Source organism: Herpailurus yagouaroundi, unplaced genomic scaffold (genome assembly GCF_014898765.1).
Source record: "Herpailurus yagouaroundi ecotype Mexico unplaced genomic scaffold, PumYag 220, whole genome shotgun sequence".
NCBI classification, from domain to species: domain Eukaryota; kingdom Metazoa; phylum Chordata; class Mammalia; order Carnivora; family Felidae; genus Herpailurus; species Herpailurus yagouaroundi.
This window is the reverse complement of record NW_024412451.1, coordinates 5,608,302-5,626,949: the sequence shown is the minus strand read 5'-3', so window position 1 is coordinate 5,626,949 and position 18,648 is coordinate 5,608,302. Positions and strand designations below refer to the sequence as shown.

The 18,648-nt window shown below is 52.8% G+C and overlaps 1 protein-coding gene across 2 annotated transcripts in view; it reads right to left on the bottom strand.

Annotated features, from left to right (window-relative positions):
• AP2A1 (adaptor related protein complex 2 subunit alpha 1) overlaps positions 1–16,105 on the bottom strand; it is a 30,052-nt gene extending 13,947 nt beyond the window's left edge. For both annotated transcript variants that reach the window (XM_040457801.1, XM_040457802.1), the window contains exons 1-4: positions 15,898–16,105; positions 4,981–5,049; positions 4,689–4,831; positions 4,309–4,502 (exon numbers count right to left, since the gene is read on the bottom strand). In XM_040457801.1, the coding sequence (XP_040313735.1) occupies positions 4,309–4,502; positions 4,689–4,831; positions 4,981–5,049; positions 15,898–15,964 (473 nt within the window). In that variant the 5' untranslated portion in view covers positions 15,965–16,105. The remainder of the gene's footprint in view (positions 1–4,308; positions 4,503–4,688; positions 4,832–4,980; positions 5,050–15,897) is intronic.
• Between the last annotated feature and the right edge of the window lie 2,543 nt (positions 16,106–18,648).

The following is an 18,648-nucleotide window of genomic DNA, read 5'->3' as shown; positions in this document are numbered from 1 at the left end:
GCTTCGGGAGTCGAGAGAGACCAGCCGAGCATTCAGACATCCCCGGCCTGGCCGCTGACTCTGACGCGGCACAAGCCGCCAGCATCCATTCCCTGGTGGGCAACTAGGAGATCGCCTCTGCTCGCGAGTCTGTCACACTGGCCTCCTTCTCGGCCCTCACAGGCACCAAGCTCTCCCCGTTGGGGTAGCCGGCAATTTGTGTCTCACCCAAGCCAATGGTGCCTGCCTGTCCTCATCTTAAGGAAACCGAAAACGGCATCTGTCACGACTGACCACTCCGTCCCACACGAAGGGTTCTTCTAGTCCCGCCCTATGGCCCGTTCTACATTCTCCACCCATCTCCCTGGCCAGACCTCGACCGGCTGGGCTGCCCCGGGGCTTAGCCTTAGGTCACTCCTCGTCCCCTCTCATGTCTTCCCTGAGGCACTTCAACTGGCCGTGGCTTTAATTACTGTCCATCCTGCGCTGTCCCGTACGGTGGCCCCAGCAACGTGTGGCTGCTGGACACAGGAAGCGAGGAGAACCCGAGCAGAAACACAACGTGTGTGCGTGTGCGTGCATCACGCTTACAGGTGGCGATGACACGAACGGTTACATGGATAATTTTCATGCTGATCCAAGGTCAACGTGAAAATATTTTAGAGTGACTGGGTTAAATTAAAATATTAAAATAAGTTTCATGCGTTTATGTTCTTCCTTTGTCTAACGTAGCGACTTGAACCGTGGAGAGGCTGTGTGTGGCCCGCGTGCCATTTTTAGTGCTCCGTGCATGGCTCTCCAGCCTCGAGTCTCCGCCATCCAGTCGCCCACCGGACATCTCGGCCCAGATGGCCAATAGGCACCTCACGTCCCACGTGGCCAAACCTGGCTCAGGTCCTGCCTCTAGAGTCCCTGCTCCTCCCCAGTCTTGGTCATCCGCACACCTGTTCACCCTCATCCTCTCTCTTTCCTACCCCCATGTAACCTGTCCCGTCAGCGTCACTTCCCGAACATAGCCAGCCCCCGGCAGTTCTGACCTGGACGGCAACAGACACCTCAGTGGTCTCCCCGCTACCACCCCCCGCCCCCAGTCTCTAGTACTGCGTGTGGTTTCTTGAGCTGCTTGATGCCGAGGATTGGCCTCTTTCATTGTTTCTGGGACATTCTTAGCCGTTACCCGTTCAAACAACGGCCCTGTCACCTTCTCTTCCTTCTCTCTTGCTAGAGCTCTAGATGGCATTTTTTAGACCTTCTCTATCTTCCATGACTCTTTTTTTTTTTTTTAATGTTTATGTGTTTATTTTGAAAGAGAGAGAGAGCAAGCTGAGGAGGGGCAGAGAGAAAGAGAGAGAGAGAGAGAGAGAGAAAATCCCGAGCAGGCTCCCCACTGTTAGCGCAGAGCCAGATGCAGGGCTTGAACTCCTGAACCGTGAGATCACAACCTGAGTTGAAATCAAAAGTTGGACGCTTAACCGACTGAGCCATCCAAGCGCCCCATCTTCCATGACTCTTAACCTCTCTCTCTAAATTTTCCATCTCTTCGTTTATCTGGGCTGCATGCTGGTGAATTTCATCATTTCTACTGCCTGTTTACTAAATCTGCGTTGGCTCTGTCTACCCGGCTGCTAAACCAGACCACTTAAATAATACTCTCCATTTCTTTTTCAGATCTGCTTGCACTTCCATTTTTCAACTGTTTTCTTATTTACTGAAACATATGAAACATATTTATGTTACATTATATGTGAATATTCCAATTTATTATTTTCAGCTTCCTTTCTGCTGGTTCTCCCTCATGGTGTTGCACGGCCTGTGTTTAGTGATTTTCGATTGTGTGTTACTCATGTTAACTGGGAGCTTCATCTGTGGTGAAGACGGGCTTCTCCAGAAAAGGCTGGTTTGCTTATGTCAGGCCTCAGCTCCTACCAGCTTAAATCACTTTAAAGTTTGGCTTCAGAACTTGTGGACAGCCCAGGTAGGGGAAAATCAGGCTGAAAACCAGTGTGTGGGCTGCTCCGTGCCAAGGTTCGAAACAGGTAATTTTGCTGATAGTCCCCGAGGGGATTTATTTCTAGGTCACCCTCACTTTGAAGTGTGGCCTCTGGAGCTTCTCCTCAGACAAGCTTTGTATCCTGTTCCCAGAGGCCGCAGGGCCCCAAAACCAATATCTAGGTTCACCCTCCAAGCATACTCTGGCTTTGGCACTCTGCTCATTTTCCCAGGTGCCAGGCCCTTCTTAGCTTGTGGCCTGTATGCTCCTCGTTTTCTCACTGGCTCTGAATACGCTGAAGAAGATTTCCTTTCTTCTTTTATCCAACGTTGATAGTTGGGTTTCAGCAAAAGCATCAGTCAGGAATCTAGTCCACCTCCTACTAGAAATACACATTGTACCTTCTCCCATACCAAGCTGGGTGATCTTTTAAAAATACAAAGCCAGGGGCACCTGGGTGGCTCAGTCGGTTAAGCATCCGATTCTAGATTTCAGCTCAGGTCATGATCTCACGGTTTCGTGGATTTGAGCCCTGTGTCGGGCTCTGTGCTGGCAGCACGGAACCTGCTTGGGATTCTCTCTCTCCTTCTTTCTGCCCTTCCCCCACTCGCCCTGTCTCTGTCTCTTTCAAAATAAATAAACTTAAAAAAATAATAAAATTACAGGGGCGCCTGGGTGGCTCACTCGGTTAAGCGTCCAACTTCGGCTCAGGTCACGATCTCGCAGTTTGTGGGTTCAAGCCCCGTGTCGGGCTCTGTGCTGACAACTTGGGAGCCTAGAGCCTGCTTCAGAGTCTGTGTCTCCTTCTTTCTCCCTGCCCCTTCCCCGCTCATGCTCTGTGTCTCTCTCCTTTAAAAAATAAACAAACTTGGGGCACCTGAGTGGCTCAGTCAGTTAAGCGGCCGACTTCGGCTCAGGTCATGATCTCGCGGTCCGTGAGTTCGAGCCCCGTGTCGGGCCCTGTGCTGACAGCTCAGAGCCTGGAGCCTGTTTCAGATTCTGTGTCTCCCTCTCGCTGACCCTCCCCTGTTCATGCTCTGTCTCTCTCTGTCTCCAAAATAAATAAAACGTTAAAAAAAAAAAAAACTTAAAATAAATAAATAAATAATAAACAAACTTAAAAAAATTAAAAAACAAAATAAAATTACAAAGACAATCATGTCATGTGCTTACTTAAAACAAACCAACTGCCTTCCATTTCAATTAGAATAAAATCCAAACTCCCCTCTCTCTCTTGTTCGCTGCACTCCGGCCACAGAGACTGCCTCTTGGTTCCTTGAATGCAGAGAGCTCATGCCTCAGGGCCTTTGCACTTGCTGCTCCTTTTGCTTTGGACATTCTCCAACATTTTAAAATAACTATCTTCTCACCATTCTGGTCTCAAATTGCGTCAGCTCCTTGGATAGACCCTCCCTGATGAGTCTATTTACGCTTCCGCCACCACCCTTGCTGCCCCCACGACCCCTGTTGCCCACTACCCACTTTCGTTTTCTTCACAGCATTTATCACTATCCGAACTCATCTTACTTTTTTACGTATGTATTTGCTCTTTGGGTACCCTCCCTAGATGTAAGCTTCCTGAGGGTGGGCACAACAGTCCTCTCTTCTCCCTCCTGCCTCCCCAAACCCACAACAGTGCCAGCATATTGAAGGCCCTCAAAAAACATTTGATGAGTGACCTCCAGCCTCAGGATGATCGCACAGGCCTACCCCAGTGCTCCTCATCTCATGCCTTTCCCCCTTCCACGGCCAACCACTCCTCCGTGCCAGCCTGATGCCGCTTCCTCTGGGAAGCTCTCCCTCATCCCCCGGACTAGGTCAGGCGCCCACCTAAATGTCCTTATGGGCTCCCGTGCCCCACAGCATGGTTCCGAGAGGAAGTATATGGTTCATCCTGCAATTATTCAATCAAAGTTTATTTCCCACTCTGGACCATGAATGCCTGAGAGGGCGATGACCGTGTCCATTTCTGGTCACGACCGTATCCCTTGCGATCAACATGACACTTTGCGCACAGTAGCTGCTCGGCGGATGTGTGTTAAATGAATGAGTGAAGAAGCGGAAGTTGCGACCTCTTCTGTGCTAGCTCTTAAAGGTCACTTAATCAGACAGACACCCCACTGGCTTTGTCGGGGAGGTCGCTTCACACCATTGAGTTGGCTTGGTGAGATGAAGAGAGAGAACCGTGGGGCTGCCACTAGGATCTAAGCCCGGCATTACCCCCACATCCTGGCTAGGAGACCTTGGGCAGGTGATACAGCCTCTCTGACCCTCAAACTTGGCTGGACCTTATCTATTCCATCCCAAACCCCACCCCTCCTGGGTCCCCAGTGCCTCACCCAGCCACCAGGATGCGAGGGATGTCAGCGGCAAAGGCCTCGCCCATCTCACGGCTGCCCACGTTGGCGATGCAATGCAGGGCCAGGCACATGAAGGTCGGGTTACGGCTGGCCAGGTCATTCTTGATGGCGTTATTGATGAGCCGGATCAGCTCGGAGTTTGAGTTCACCAGAACCGAGATGAACAGGTAACCCTGGGTGAGGAAGGAGGTGGGGGGCTGAGAGCCTTGTGGCTACTTGGTCCTAGACCCCAACCCTCCCATCCTGGGGTCTGTACTCCTAGTTCCCTCCTCCCTCAGACCCAGGAATCCAGACTCCCAGCTCCCTCCTCCCTCAGACCCAGAAGTCCAGGCTCCCAGCCCCTCCCCACCCGGACTCACTATTTGCTTCTCCGTGTACTTGTTGGAGCTGAGCAGGTTCACAGCTTCCATGTGCCCAAAGTCAATGTCGTGCCCCAGCAGGAAGATGAACAGCAGTTTACACACATACTTTTTCTTACTGTAGCCGTCCAAGGCTTTGTCCCCTAGGGCCAGAGGAAGGAGGAAAGGGGAGGCAGAATGAGGAAGGATCATGCCTACGAGTCCCAAGTATCCTAGTCCCCAATCCCTTCCTCCCTCAGACCCAGGCCTCCAGCCCCTCTCCCAGCCCTAGGAGTCCAGGCCACCAGCCTACCTTTGAACTTAGAGCGGATATTGGCCAGTTCCTTATTGATTCTCTTAATCTCTGCCTCCTTGCTCTTACCTGGGGAGGAGAAGGCAGAGCAGGTGATGAGGGTCGCAGACAGTTGAGCTCCCTGTCCTAATTTTCCTTGGCAAGGCCCCTCCTTGCTAGAAGAGCACACTCTCGCCACCCTGGGGCCTTGGGCCCTGGGGCTGAGGTTAGGCCTGGGCCCCGTCTCTAGCTGGGAGCTTCACAGAGGTGAGAATCATGGCTCAGTGGTCTTTACAACCCAGAGGAGAAGCCTGGCACATAACTTGGGGTGACCCTTGACTTGCTCCCTCCTTCCTCCTCTCACTGTGGCCCCTGAACTGTACTCACCCTATCTCTACCCACAGCTCTGGTTAATGCCTCCACCACCAGCCCCCAGAACTGGCCTGGCAAGAAATATATGATGGATGAATGAATGAATGAATGAATGAACGAATGAATGAATGGTTCGGCTGCCTTCTAACTGTCCCCAAGGACTCTCACCCCTACCCCATCCCCACTGAGCTCAGCATCTCCTGAAAACCTGCTCCTCCCCCAGGTTCCCAATGTCATGAAGGTCCCACTGCGTCCCAGTCACAAGGCCAGACTTGTGGGTGCTGACCTCGTCCACTCCCTTCCTGTCCCTCCATACATCCTGTCGCCCCACAGACCCACTTCCTCCATTTCGCGGCTGCCAACCTCTCCCCAACTTGTCTGCGACATTCCTACTCTTCTGATAAGATCCGTGGATGGGATGAGTCTAGAGGACTTTCCCTGACCCCAGAGGCTAGGTCCTGTGCTCCCCGTGCTCCTCGATGCTCAGGCACCTCCTCTATCAGGGCAATCCGGCTGGACGGTGACCGGGTCTCTCGGCCGCCCTTGCCGCCTGCTGCGTCCCTCCCCACGTCCCCCAGTCCCACTGGAGCCAGACTTCGCCATCTTGTCCTTGACAGGCTCACTCGGCTCGTCCAGACAGAAACCCGGATGCGTTAGCATTTCACTCAAGCCGTCGCCACATCCCTTTGGCTTGACCTACAGAACAGCGGGACCCCCGCCACGACCACCGCACCCAGACCCGAATCACTGCAGCGGCCTCCTTCCTGGCCTCCCGGTCTCCTGCTGGGGGGACTCCACCCCATGGCTACCAAGCCCTGTGGCCCTGCCCCGGCCACCCCACCAACGTCACCCCTCACCACCTCACTGTGTGTTCCACCCACGGCCTGCCACGTTCCCTCCTCTCTCAGGGGCCTTGCGTGTGCTGCACCCTTTGCCCGGCCCATCTCTCCCGTTAGCTCCTTGTCAGCTGGGTCTCAGCTCTTGTCACCTCCTCCAAGAGCCCTTCTCTGACCACTTCTTTAAAGACAACGCCTTGGGGCGCCTGGGTGGCTCAGTCGGTTAAGAGGCCAACTCTTGATTTTGGCTCAGGTCGTGATCTCACGGCTCGGGACTTCGAGCCCCACTTCGGGCTCTGTGCTGACAGCGCGGGGCCTGCTTGGGATCCTCTCTCTCCCTGTCTCTCGAAATAAATAAATACATTTGAAAACAAAAACAAAAACACAAAAAAACACAGCCAATGCTTTATACTTGTTTCCACCATTAAAAACAAAAGTCTTCCCTAAGCACATTTCACACCAGGTAACTATTTTATTTATATTTACTGTCTAACCTTGGCTCCTGCTTCCAGATTATGAGCATTGCTTAGCGGGCCCTGAGCTGCGCTGTCCAATACGGGAGCTCCCAGCCGGGCAGCTCTTGAGCACCTGAAACGTGGCTGTTCCGGACTGAGATGGAATTAAAGTGGCAAAAACACACTGGATCTGGGAGACTGGGGGGGAAAAGAACGTAAAATATTTCATTGAAAATTTAACAATATCGGGGCGCCTGGGTGGTTCAGTCGGTTGGGCGTCTGACTTCGGCTCGGGTCGTGATCTTACAGTTCATGAGTTTCAGCCCTGTGTCGGGCTCTGTGCTGACAGCTCGGAGCCTGGAGCCTGCTTCGGATTCTGTGTCTCCCTCTCTCTCTGCCCCTCCCCTGCTCATGTTCTGTCTCTCTCTCTCTCTCTCAGAAATAAATAAACATTAAAAAATTTTAAAAATATATTGGGGCGCCAGGGTGGCTCAGTCAACTGAGTGTCTGAATTCGGCTCAGGTCGTGGTCTTGCGGTGTGTGAGTTAGAGTCCCACACTGGGCTCTCTGCTGTCAGCACAGAGCCCAATCTGGATCCTGTCCCCCTCACTTTCTGCCCACCCCATCTCAAAAATAAAAAAAAATTTTTAAGACACAGAGAGAGTGCAAGTGGGGGAGGAGTAGAGAAAGGCGGGGAGTGGGGACAAGGGAGAGAAAGAGAGAGAGACAGAGAGAGAGAGAGAGAGAGAGAGAGAGAGAGAATCCCAAGCAGGCTCCACACTGTCAGCACAGAGCCCGACGCGGGGCTCAAACTCACGAACCATGAGATCATGACCTGGGTTTGATCATGATCAAAATCAAGAGTCGGTCGCTCAACCAACTGAGCCACCCAGGCACCCCTCAAAAATAAATACTTAAAACAAAGAAACAAACAAACAAAAACCCATGCCAGACATGTTGAAATAACAGTATTTTGGTGTATCAGATTATGTAAACGTATTATTAAAGTTAACTTTGCCAGTTTCTTTCTCCTTTTACAAAAAAACGTGGCTACAGGAAAAGTGGAAACCACACCCGTGGCTCATGCTCTATGTCAGCGGGACAGCGTTGTTCCAGGGTCTCCTCTGGGCTCCACACTGCCTGTGTCACCTCCAGCAGAGCACAGGCTGTGGGTGTCGGGCTCTGCCCCTGTCCCCCAGGCCACGGGAGGAGCCCCTCGCGGGCAGGGCCAGGATCTGGGTAGCAGCTCTGTGTTCCAAGGGCCTACCAAGTGCCGACCTGAGAAGAGGCACGAAGACATGAATAAGGGCCTTAAGAGTGCACGTTGGGGCGCCTGGGTGGCCCAGTGGGTTAAACGTCTGTTTTCAGCTCGGGTCATGATCTCACGGTCCGTGAGTGCGAGCCCCACGTCGTGTTCTGTGCTGACAGCTCGGAGCCTGGAGCCTGCTTCGGATTCTGTGCCTCCCTCTCTGTCTCTGTCCCTCCCCCGCTCCTGCTTGTGCTCTCTCTCTCTGCCCTCAGGAAGGGGATGGAGGGCCTGGGGATGACAGTGGGACAGGGTCTCTGGGACCCAGGCGATGAAGGGCCAGTTCCTCAGTGATGAGCCGGAATTGGCCCGTGTGGCCCCAGAGGCCATCTGATCCTTCATGTAGTAATTACTCGGTTCCTGAGCCCCACGGGCCAGGCCTGAGTGGCGCGGCGACACGGGGCACCCAGGACCCACGCGGATGTTGCACTTGTGATTTGCCTCCAGGGGCTCCCGGCCTGATAGGGCACAGGCGATCAATGAGCCCTGTCCCCACACCTGAGTGAGACGCGCAGGGACAGAGGCCGCTTGGGGCCCTTGGTGGTGGCTGCCGAGGAGGGGACATTTGAGGAGGGCAGTGAAAGGTGAGGAGGGTTCAGGAGCAGTTCACGGGAGAGGAGAACCTGTGTGAGGGTGGTGGCAGGGGGTGGGGGACAGCGCCCAGCTAGGGTGCAGGGTGCACGCTCTGTTCTCCTTATTTTTACCTTTTTTTTTATTGTTTTTTGTTTTCTGTTTTTTGGTTTTTTTTTTTTTTTGGCCACAACTGTTTTATTTGCTTGCCTTAAAAAAATTTTGTAAGGACCAAAAAAAAAAAAAAAAAAAAAAAAAAAAAAAAGTCCTGTTTTATAAATGGACCATATATTACAAACCGCCTGCTTAAACGTCATCGCAGATAGATGGACACTTGAACAGCGATTGAATTTGGGGCTAGAGCATTCTCTGGGCTTTGTTTAAACCTCTATGAAAAGCTTCGAGCCCACCTGGGTGGCTCAGTGGGTTAAGCTGCTGACTCTTGGTTTTGGCTCGGGTCACGCTCTCACGGTACGTGAGTTCGAGCCCCCCACTGGGCTCCGTGCTGCTAGCGCAGAGCCTGCTTGGGATTTTCTCTCTCATTCTCTCTCTGCCCCTCCCCCCCAACTCGTACATTTTCTCCCTCTCAAAATAAATGAATAAACTTAAAAAAAAAAAAAAGCTTCGAGAAGCAGGCAAAACTAACCTATGGTGTTGGATGACAGAGCCGTGGTCATCCTTGGAGGGGGGTCGGGGCTGGGAGCGTTGACAAGGAGGGTGCCAGGGAGCTAAGGATGTTGTTTCTGCATCTGGGGGGCCCGTTCTGTAGCTGTGTTCAGTCAGGAAAAGTTCATCAAGCTTGACACTTATATCTGTGGGCTTTTTTTTTTTTCATTAAAAAAATTTTTTTTTTTTTACATTTATTTGAGAAACAGAGTGAGACAAAGCGTGAGCGGGAGAGGGGCAGAGAGAGGAGACACAGAATCCGAAGCAGTCTCCAGGCTCTGAGCGAGTGGTCAGGACACAGCCCGACGCGGGGCTCGAACCCAGGAACTGGGAGATCATGACCGGAGCTGAAGTCGGACGCCTACCAACCGAGCCACCCAGGGGCCCCTGTGGGCTTTTTTATACATATGCCAGCTCCGTGTATGGACACATGCATACGTAAATTAATAGATTTGCATATTAAATTATATATAAATATACATATTTTTGAGATTATTTTGAGAGAGAGAGAGAGAGAGAGAGAGAGAGAATATGCCTGGGGGAGGGGCAGAGAGAGGGAGAAAGAATCCCAAGCAGGCTCTGTGCTGCCAGCATGGAGCCCAACATGGGGCTCAAACTTACATCAAGATCTGAGCCAAAATCAAGAGTTGGACACTCGACTGACTGAGCCACCCAGCACCCTAAATATATATTTTTATGGAGAAGAAATCACCTATGCAAAGGCCGTATGAAGCATAGAGGGGCAACCTAAAAAATATTTACAGAATATATGTACGTGCTTTTTTTTTTTTTTTTTTTTCTGTAAACACTCTTTAACGGCCGTGGGATAGAGCCCTGCGCTGGGCTCTGCGCTGGGCATGGAGCCTGCTTGGGATTCTCTCTCCCTCCGCCCCTCCCTCCCGCTCACTCGCGCATGCGCGAGCTGTGTCTCAAAGAAAGGGGAAAATAAATACATAAATCAATCAAATCAAATCAAATCGAATCGAATCTCAGGGCACCTGCGTGGCTCAGTCGGTTATGCATCCGACTCTTGATTTTGGCTCAGGTCACGATTTCACAGTTCATGGGTTCGAGCCCCATGGCCAGCTCTGCGCTGACAGCATGGAGCCTACCTGGGATTCTCTCTCTCCCTCTCTCCCTGTCCCTCCCCCACTCTCTCTCTCTCAAAATAAATAAACGTTAAAAAAAAATATTTAAAAACCCAAAACACAAAAACCCCAAATCTCAATTCAGTTACTGCGACGTACGTTTGGAACAACTCAGGTACTTTGTGAATCTGCTTTTCCGACCCTAAGTTGTACGAACCCTTAATGCAGAACAAGTATTTCCAGGGAAACCGTGGCTCTGGTTGAGAAAGGAACATCAACTGTCTCGTGAATATTTTTTTAAAATATCGATTACACATTCAAATAATACGGCGGACGTTCTAAGTAAAAGACATTAAACTTTCACTGGTTTTACTTTTTTAACGTGGCTATTGGAAAATGTGAGCTTGCGTACGCGGCTCGCTGGGTCAGACGTGCTCTGTGCTATCAAAGGCATTGCCACCCCTGAGAGGAAATACTCTCCGTGAAGAACCGGCCGCAAAAGAACACAGCTGCCGAAAGCATCCCTGGGCGGCCGCCTGCCATGTGAAGGGTGCACACACCGATGTGTCAACCCTCAGCCTCTGGGCAGAATGCAGCACCTGAGGGCAGGGACGTGTGGCTGCTTCACTCCCAGGGGGCATCCCCTGGGTTCACAACAGTCCCGACGCGGGAAAGGTGTTGAACGCAGATTGTGGACCAAGAGTACTAGCTGGCACACGGAAGTGGGTGAGGCTGGGGCTCAGTGAAGTCCTGTCATCCTCCAGGCCCTACAGATCCACTAGTTAGTTCTCTCTCGGACTGCAACTCCTGCCCTCCCTGCCAGCCGCGGCCTCCTCTTCCTGTTCCTCCTCCTCCTTGAATTCCTCCTACACAGCAAGCACAGTCCTGCCTCAGGGCCTTTGCACAGGCTGTGCCGAGAACTTCCTCCTCCAGATTTATGCAGGCCTATTTCACCCACCCAATTTGATTCTTTGCTCCAATGTCCTCTTTTCAGCAAGAGACTGTCTGAGCAGCTTATATAAGAGCACTATCCCTAACCTTGTCCCCATACCCCTTCTCTGCTTTATTTCCTCCCAACACCCACTGCTACCTGTCTATACACCTGAATACTCTATATTTACTCGTGTACCAATCTGTGCTCCCTTAGAATATGAGCATGAGAATATGAGAATACATATTTCCATAGAATATGAGAGAGAGGACTTCTGTTCACTGTTGTAGTCCCGTTACTTAGAGCAGCATCTGGTTGCCGGTAAAGATTGATTGGTTCATTCATTCGTTCATTTCCTTATTCATTCAACTGGCAAACATCTCCCAAGGACGCCCGTGGGCCAGGTCCCACAGGGGGCAGAACTGGGGACCCTGGGAAGGATCAGAGCAGGGCCTGTGCTCCAGGGGCTGGGGGAGATGCCACAAATGGAATGGGTCACACTTTTGGAGTAGGATGCACCCCAATGGAGGAGCTCAGGGCACTGTGAAACCCAGCACCACTCCCCCTTTTTTAATCACTCACTCGCAAACTCTCCTCAGGCCTAGTGGTAGCTGGGGCCCCAGAGGGAGGGCGGCCCCAGCCTGGGCCCGGGGAGCTCCCAGGCAGATTAAGTGACTGGGAGGCAGATCCCCGCTCCAGACAGCACAGGACGAAGCCCTCAGGCCAGGCCCAGCCCGAACCTTTCCCCTTCTTATCGGCAGAATTTGCCCTTCCTTGCCCTCCTTCTCAAAGCCTGCCTTTCATCTCCTTCTAGAGCCTTCCCCCTGAACTCCACTCTGCCCTTCAGATTCTCCAGCAGGATGGCTCAACACTCCTCTCCCTCCTCCACCTGCTCGGCTCCGGGCCCTGGCTCATCCACATCCCTCAGGCCTTCGGTTCCCTCACTCCTGCTTGAAACCCTCCCCAGTGTTCTCAGGACAGACACCAACGTGGCCTCTGCCCACCTGTCCAATCAGATCCCATCCTGTCCCTCTGTGCATCAGCCACACAGGCCTTAGCTCAGTCTCGCTTGGGCCCCAGGACCTTTGCACTGTTGTCCCTCTGCCTCCCCAGCTCTTCTCTGCCTCCCTCGGCCTGGCTAACTATGCCACATTGTCTGAGCACTGCAATCAGATAGAGCTTTCATTCTCTCGACATGGTGGCCCTCTCTCTCTCACGGACTTAGGACAGCTACACGTTTTTTCCACTTAAAAAAAAAAAAATTGAGGGGCGCCTGGGTGGCTCAGTCAGTTGGGCGTCTGACTTCGGTTCAGGTCATGATCTCACAGCTGGTGAGTTCGAGCCCCACGTCAGGCTCTGTGCTGACAGCTCAGAGCCTGGAGCCTGCTTTGGATTCCGTTTCCCTCTCTCTCTGCCCTCCCCGCCTCACATTCTGTCTCTGTCTCTTAAAAATAAATAAGCATTAACAAAGTTTTTTAAAAACTGAGATACAATTCACACAACCATAAAGTGGGCAAGTCAGTGGTCTCTGGTATATCCACAGTCTTGTGCAACAATCACCAAGATCTATTTCCAGGACGTTTTCATCACCTGGTCTGGACACCTCAGACAAACGAAATCATACATGTGGCCTTCTATGTCTGGCTTCTTTCACTTAGAATGAGGTTTTCAAGGGGCGCCTGGGTGGCTCAGTCGGTTAAGCATCCAACTTCGTCTCAGGTCATGATCTCGCGGTTCGGGAGTTCGAGCCTTGCATCGAGCTCTGCGCCGGCAGCTCAGAGCCTGGAGCCTGCTTTGGATTCTCTGTCTCCCTCTCTCTGCCCCTCCCCTGCTCACACTCTCTCTCTCTTTCTCTCAAAAATAAATGAATAAACATTAAAGAAAATAATAAAATAAGTACATTAAAAAAAAAGAATTTAGAACGAGGTTTTCAAGGTTCATCCATGTGGTAGCGTGCGTCCTTTTTGATGGCTAAGTAATATTCCATGGCACGGGGTACCACATTTTGTATATCAATGCATCTGACGACGGACATTTGGGTTGTCTTGTTTCCGCTCCTGGGCTACGGTGAATAGCCCAACTATGAACATCTATATACATGCGTTTGTGAGAAGGACTGCCACCATTTTCATGCAGTACCTGTCTCCTTCATGGGACTGGGAGATTCACAAGGGACACAGACCCATCTGTCCTAGTCACCACTGTGTCCCCAGCGCCCTTGGTAAGGTTTGAAACACACCAGCCACTCAACAGTGACTTGACGAGACGATGAAGAACCAGAGGAATCCCCGATTCTCTAGCACCAACCCATCTGGCTCAATTCCCCCCGAGTCAGAGTCTCCCCCTTCTGGGGTCCTGCAGCGACACCGACCTGTTTTCTCTTGCCTTCCCCACCTCCATCATCCAATCCCTCTGCAAATCCTCCAAAACGTGTCCCCAAACCAACCACTTCTCACCCCGGGTCAAGCCAACACCCTCTCTCACCCGGATGCCGGCAGCAGCCCCTAATCATCTCCCTGCTTCCGCCGCCACCTCGAGTCTCTTCTCTTCACAGAGGCAGAGGAATTATTTTAAAACATCAAGCAGCTCGCATCCCTCCTGCCTCTAAACCTTCCTGCCGCTCTCGCTGCACTCAGAGAAAGGCCAACGCGCTCTCGGAGGCCCACGAAGCCCTCTACGATCCATGGCTGCCCTCACCTCCGCCCTCTCCCCCTTCGGCTCTTACCTGAACACACGCTAAGCACGCTGCAACCCCAGGACCTTTGAACACACCATTCCTCCGCCTGGACCCCCTCCCCCCTTGCCTCCAAAATCTGCAGGGCTTGTTCCCTCGCTTCACTCAAAAGTCTACTCACGAGTCACCTCCAAGCCCCATCTCAATCCCGGCTCCTCCTCCCAGTCACCCTCTGACCTGGTATCATTTCCTGTAGTTCTGTGTTTATTCTCCATCTCCCTCACGGCATGGGGGCTCCCAAGCCGGGGACTCTTGTTCACTGTTGGGAGCCCAGTCCCAGGCAGTGTCAAAAGGGGGTAACGAAAAAGTATCTGTCAAATGAGTGAATGAGTGAAGGCACGGTGCTGTCATCGGCGGGGCTTGCAGACAAAACTGAGCCTTAGAGAGGTTAAATGAGTCGCCGAGGGTCACATCCGTGACCGGCATCAGAGGCCACACACACCTACTCCTAGCACCCTCCCCCACCTAATCCACAACCCCTCCTCACTCACCTCTTTCCGTAACAACTATTAACACCTCTCCTCCGCCTGACACCCAACAGCCTCCCGCCCTCTCGTTCACCTCCGACATGCCAGGTCCTTTCATACCTCCTCAGTTCTACAGTAATCACAGAGGCCGCTCTTCAGACCCACCGAAGTGACAAAAACAACAGCCAAGACCGCCCAGTGCCTGGAATGCGCAAAAGGCCTCACTCACACACATTATCACAACCACCTCATCAGGAAGGTGCAATCAGCAGCCCCTGCTGACAGATGAGGAAATCAAGAGGTGAAGTCCCCCGTTCAAGGTCACATGGCCGGGGAGTGACAGCGCCCGAACTCAGACCCGGGTCCGGCTGACCCCAGAGCCCGTGCAGATAGAGCCTCGGAAGCTCTTGGCAGCTCCAAACACCAACACCCACTCCCAGGAGTTGGGAGCTGACTTGGCGCCAGGCCTCTCGTCGTCACGACGATCCTTCCTGCTGGTGATCACTGTCCCCGTATTGAGGTGGTCAGACGGGAGAGGGCTGTAGATTCAGGAGTGCCCTGCTCCCTGACCCTTGACCTCTCTCTGGAACCAGGCTTCCTCCAACCCTTAGCTTTCCAGAGCTCCTCCCCGCAAATTCCCAAGGCTCCCTGGGCCCTTCTGTGAGCTCTGGGCTCTCCCGGTTCTGACACGTCCTCCAAGCCCCCACTTTATAATGTCCTCTTCTTTCCAGGCCCCCAGCTTCCTGTCTCAGGTTCTCCCAACACCCTCCACCTGCAGCACCTCTCCTCCGTGTTCCTAGATCCCTCTTTTCCCCTTAGTAACCCTTCTAGTCTCCTCACCACTGCCCTCCATGTCTACTAAGCCATCCTCCATCCTGGAGCTCCCCTATCCCTCACCAGGGTCCCACTATGGTCCCCCACCTTCCCATCTCTCCTCCCCAACCCTCTGGGACGTTGTATTACTCTCAGGCCCTCTCTATGCACTAGCCAGGAACCTCAGTGACCTACCTAGCCCCTTCCCCTCTATGACACCCCCTCATTCAGGCCCTCAAAGCCCGGCACCATTATGCTTCCTGTGTTTCACGTCCTCCAGGTCCCCTCTGGCCTTCTCCCACTCTATCGCCACACAGGGGACCCCCCCCCACCCCACTCGTGCACCTCCTTCTCTTTCTATCGACATCAGGGGTTTCTCTAAGCCCGTAGCTAATAGGTTCCCCAAGCCTTTCTATCATTCCCAGGGAACACCTCTAGGGTCCCCAGCCCTGGGACCTTACTAGCCTCCTCTCCTCTAAGACCCTCCCGGACGCCTCTAGTCACTCCGTGTCGTCACCTCAAGAGGCACTCTATGACACCCTAAGTCTCTCCACTCCCCCCACCCTAAAGTTCCCCCCGGGGCCTCTCTATTCTCCCCCTCTACGACGCAAAGGCTTCTACGCCCGGGCCCCTCTGTAACCCCCGAGTCCCTCAATTCCACGCTCCCCCTCCCTCCAGTGTCCCCTGGCCGCGCTCTCACAGTTCCGGATGTCGGAGATGAACACCGCGAGCCCCCGCATCCCATCGCCCTTGGAGACGGCCGGCATGATGGCGGTGGTGTCGGCTCCAGGCCTGGCCCGGCAGGGCACAGCGCAGCGGGGGCTGGCAGGCGGGGACCGGGAGGAAAGGACCCCAAGCAGCGCCGAGGAGCCTAGCCGGCCGGGGGGGAGGGCGGGCGGGCTGGCTGGCGGGCGGGCTGGCAGGCCGCGGCTCCGCCTCCGGCCCCTCCCCTCGCGCCCGTCGTCCTGAGCTATCAGTCTCCCATTGGTTCAGATTACTGCCGCTCAGACTCGGGCTCGCACCTCGCTCCCTCTCTCATTGGCCGCTGGACAAAGGCACGCTGCTACGATTGGCTCAGCGGCCCGCTATTTCCGTTCGCAGGACGGGGGGGTGAAGAGGCGTTGCCCGAGAGACGGGCGGAGTTCGGTTGCGTGCTATGGGACCTCCCCCTCCGAGCGGCCGGGTCCGATGCTGATTGGATCCGGCGAAGGGAGGGATTGATAAGAAGGAAGGCGGGGGAGTGGGCCTGGGAGGCGGGACTGGCGTTGACTATGTCCAATGAGCAGGTAGATCGCCCACGCAGGCGTCGCGGATTCGCCAGGCCTGTCCTATTCCCGCCCCCGACTGGGCGGCTGTGGGGGCGGGAGAAGTGCGTTGATAGGTAGAGAAGGAAAGTGAATGGGGGTTGTCACTCAGCTGGACTAGGATAGGTGGAGCGCCGCCTGCAATTCCCTGCTGCAGAGAAGTGGTTGGGAGGGGCAAGCAAATGTGAGGTGTTTACTGCGCAAGCGTTCCCGATTCCCTTTCTCCCTCCTCTCTTCCACCCCCGACTCTTTAAATCTTCTTCCAGGAAGTCTTCCCCTCCCCCTCCCTTGTCTAGCGGCCTAGATGTCGAAACCAAATTTCTCAGAACGGGGGAAATACGAATTCAAGTCTAGTCCTGTTAGGCATACGTTAAATCTGACGTCCAGAGAGGTTGAGTGACTTGCCCAAGGTCACACAGCTCAGAAGAGTAGAGCGGGGATTTAAACTATATTTTGTCTTTTAACCACTTTCCCATATACAATGCCTTTTTTTTTTTCAACCATAATGCCATTCTACACATTGTGAATCTCTCCACCTAACTTGGAGCTCCTCCTGAGCAAGAATGGCATCTCGTACTGAAGAACGCTGGTTCAAAGGAAGGAATAGATGAATCTCCTTAGTTTAGCCCAACCACCACCCCTTGGCACCCAGGCCCCTCTTTGATTGACTTTGATTTTGGGGAAGGACTACAATTCTCTGGGCTATTGAGAAATTTGGGGTAAAGGGAACTGAGAGAGTCCATTTCTGTCACCTCCAGAAACTAAACTCCACAACACTTGTCTAATCTCAGAAGTCTGGTATTCTTGGAATGAGCCTTGGGGGAGTGTCCTGGATCCTGTGAACTTCCACTCTGAACCCCCAGGGGATAGGGACCGGGACAAGAGCTGGCCAGGCTGCAGCGGTTCACAGATTGGTCCATTTGGGTTTCCAGGAATGGGGCTTGGGAAAATCATTCTGGATTCTAGGAGGAAGGACATGCTGAGCTGTCTTAGTGACCAGGAAAGTCCATTCCCAATATGGGTTGGGGGTGCTATTTGCCCCTAAAGAACAGAGAGTAGAGGACCAATTAGGGGCGGCGCCTGGGTGGCTCAGTTGGTTAAGCCTCTGACTCTTGGTTAACCCCACATAGGGCTCCATGCTGACAGTGTGGAGCCTGCTTGAGATTCTCTCTCTCTCTGCTCCTTCATTGTTCTCTCTCTCAAAAATAAACTTAAAAAAAAAAAAAAACCACAACGAACAACTAATAGGAATGTGAGTTGGAAAAAGTCATTTTTATGGAAAGATACGTTAAGCGTTGCAAGGACTGAAGGAGGCCTGAAGGAGTGGGTTAAGCATTGGATTCTTGATTTCGGCTGAGGTCATGACCTCACGCTTCATGGGTTCGAGCCCTGCCTGCCTCCAGCTCTGCACCAACAGGGCTGAGCCTGCTTGGAATTCTCTTTCTCCCTTTCTCTGCCCCTCCCCCGCTCTCAAAATAAAGTAACAAACTCAAAAAAGAGGAAACACTCTCTCCCGGAGAATATCTTTAAAAATACATATTCGTGACAGAATTCGAACTTGTCCTCTTTTTTGGACAAGAGAAACACGGAGAGTCCCAAGAACAGGAAAAGTGTGTCTAAGTGTGCCTTCCCTGCCTCAACTCTCCACCTCACTTTCACCCAACCACCTTCCACCCTTTGCCCAGGGCCACCTGAGGCCAGATGGAGTTAACTCTGGGCTCAGTATGGGGGGGAAGGATGTCCTGAAATTAGGTCCTGATACAGATAGGTGGGAGAACTCATTCCTCCCTCCACACATACCCTGCCCTAGAGCCCATGAAGTAACCAAAACTTAATTTTCAAGACTGGCCCTAAAGCAAAGGCATTCTGGATTCTAATAGGGAGTCAGACCCGGAAGGCTGATGTAACTTTCTGGAAAACCTGGGATTGTTTGATCCTGTGTGGGGGCAGTCCTGGACCCCCCCCCCCCCCCCCCCATCACAGGAACTCATGACCCCTGTTGAATTAGAGCGGTACTTATAAATAGAAATACAGTGGGAGCCACATATATAATTTTCAACTGACTCGAGCTACATTTTTTAGTTAAAAAAGTGAAATTAATTTTAATAATATATTGTATTGGGGGCGCCTGGGTGGCTCAGTCGGTT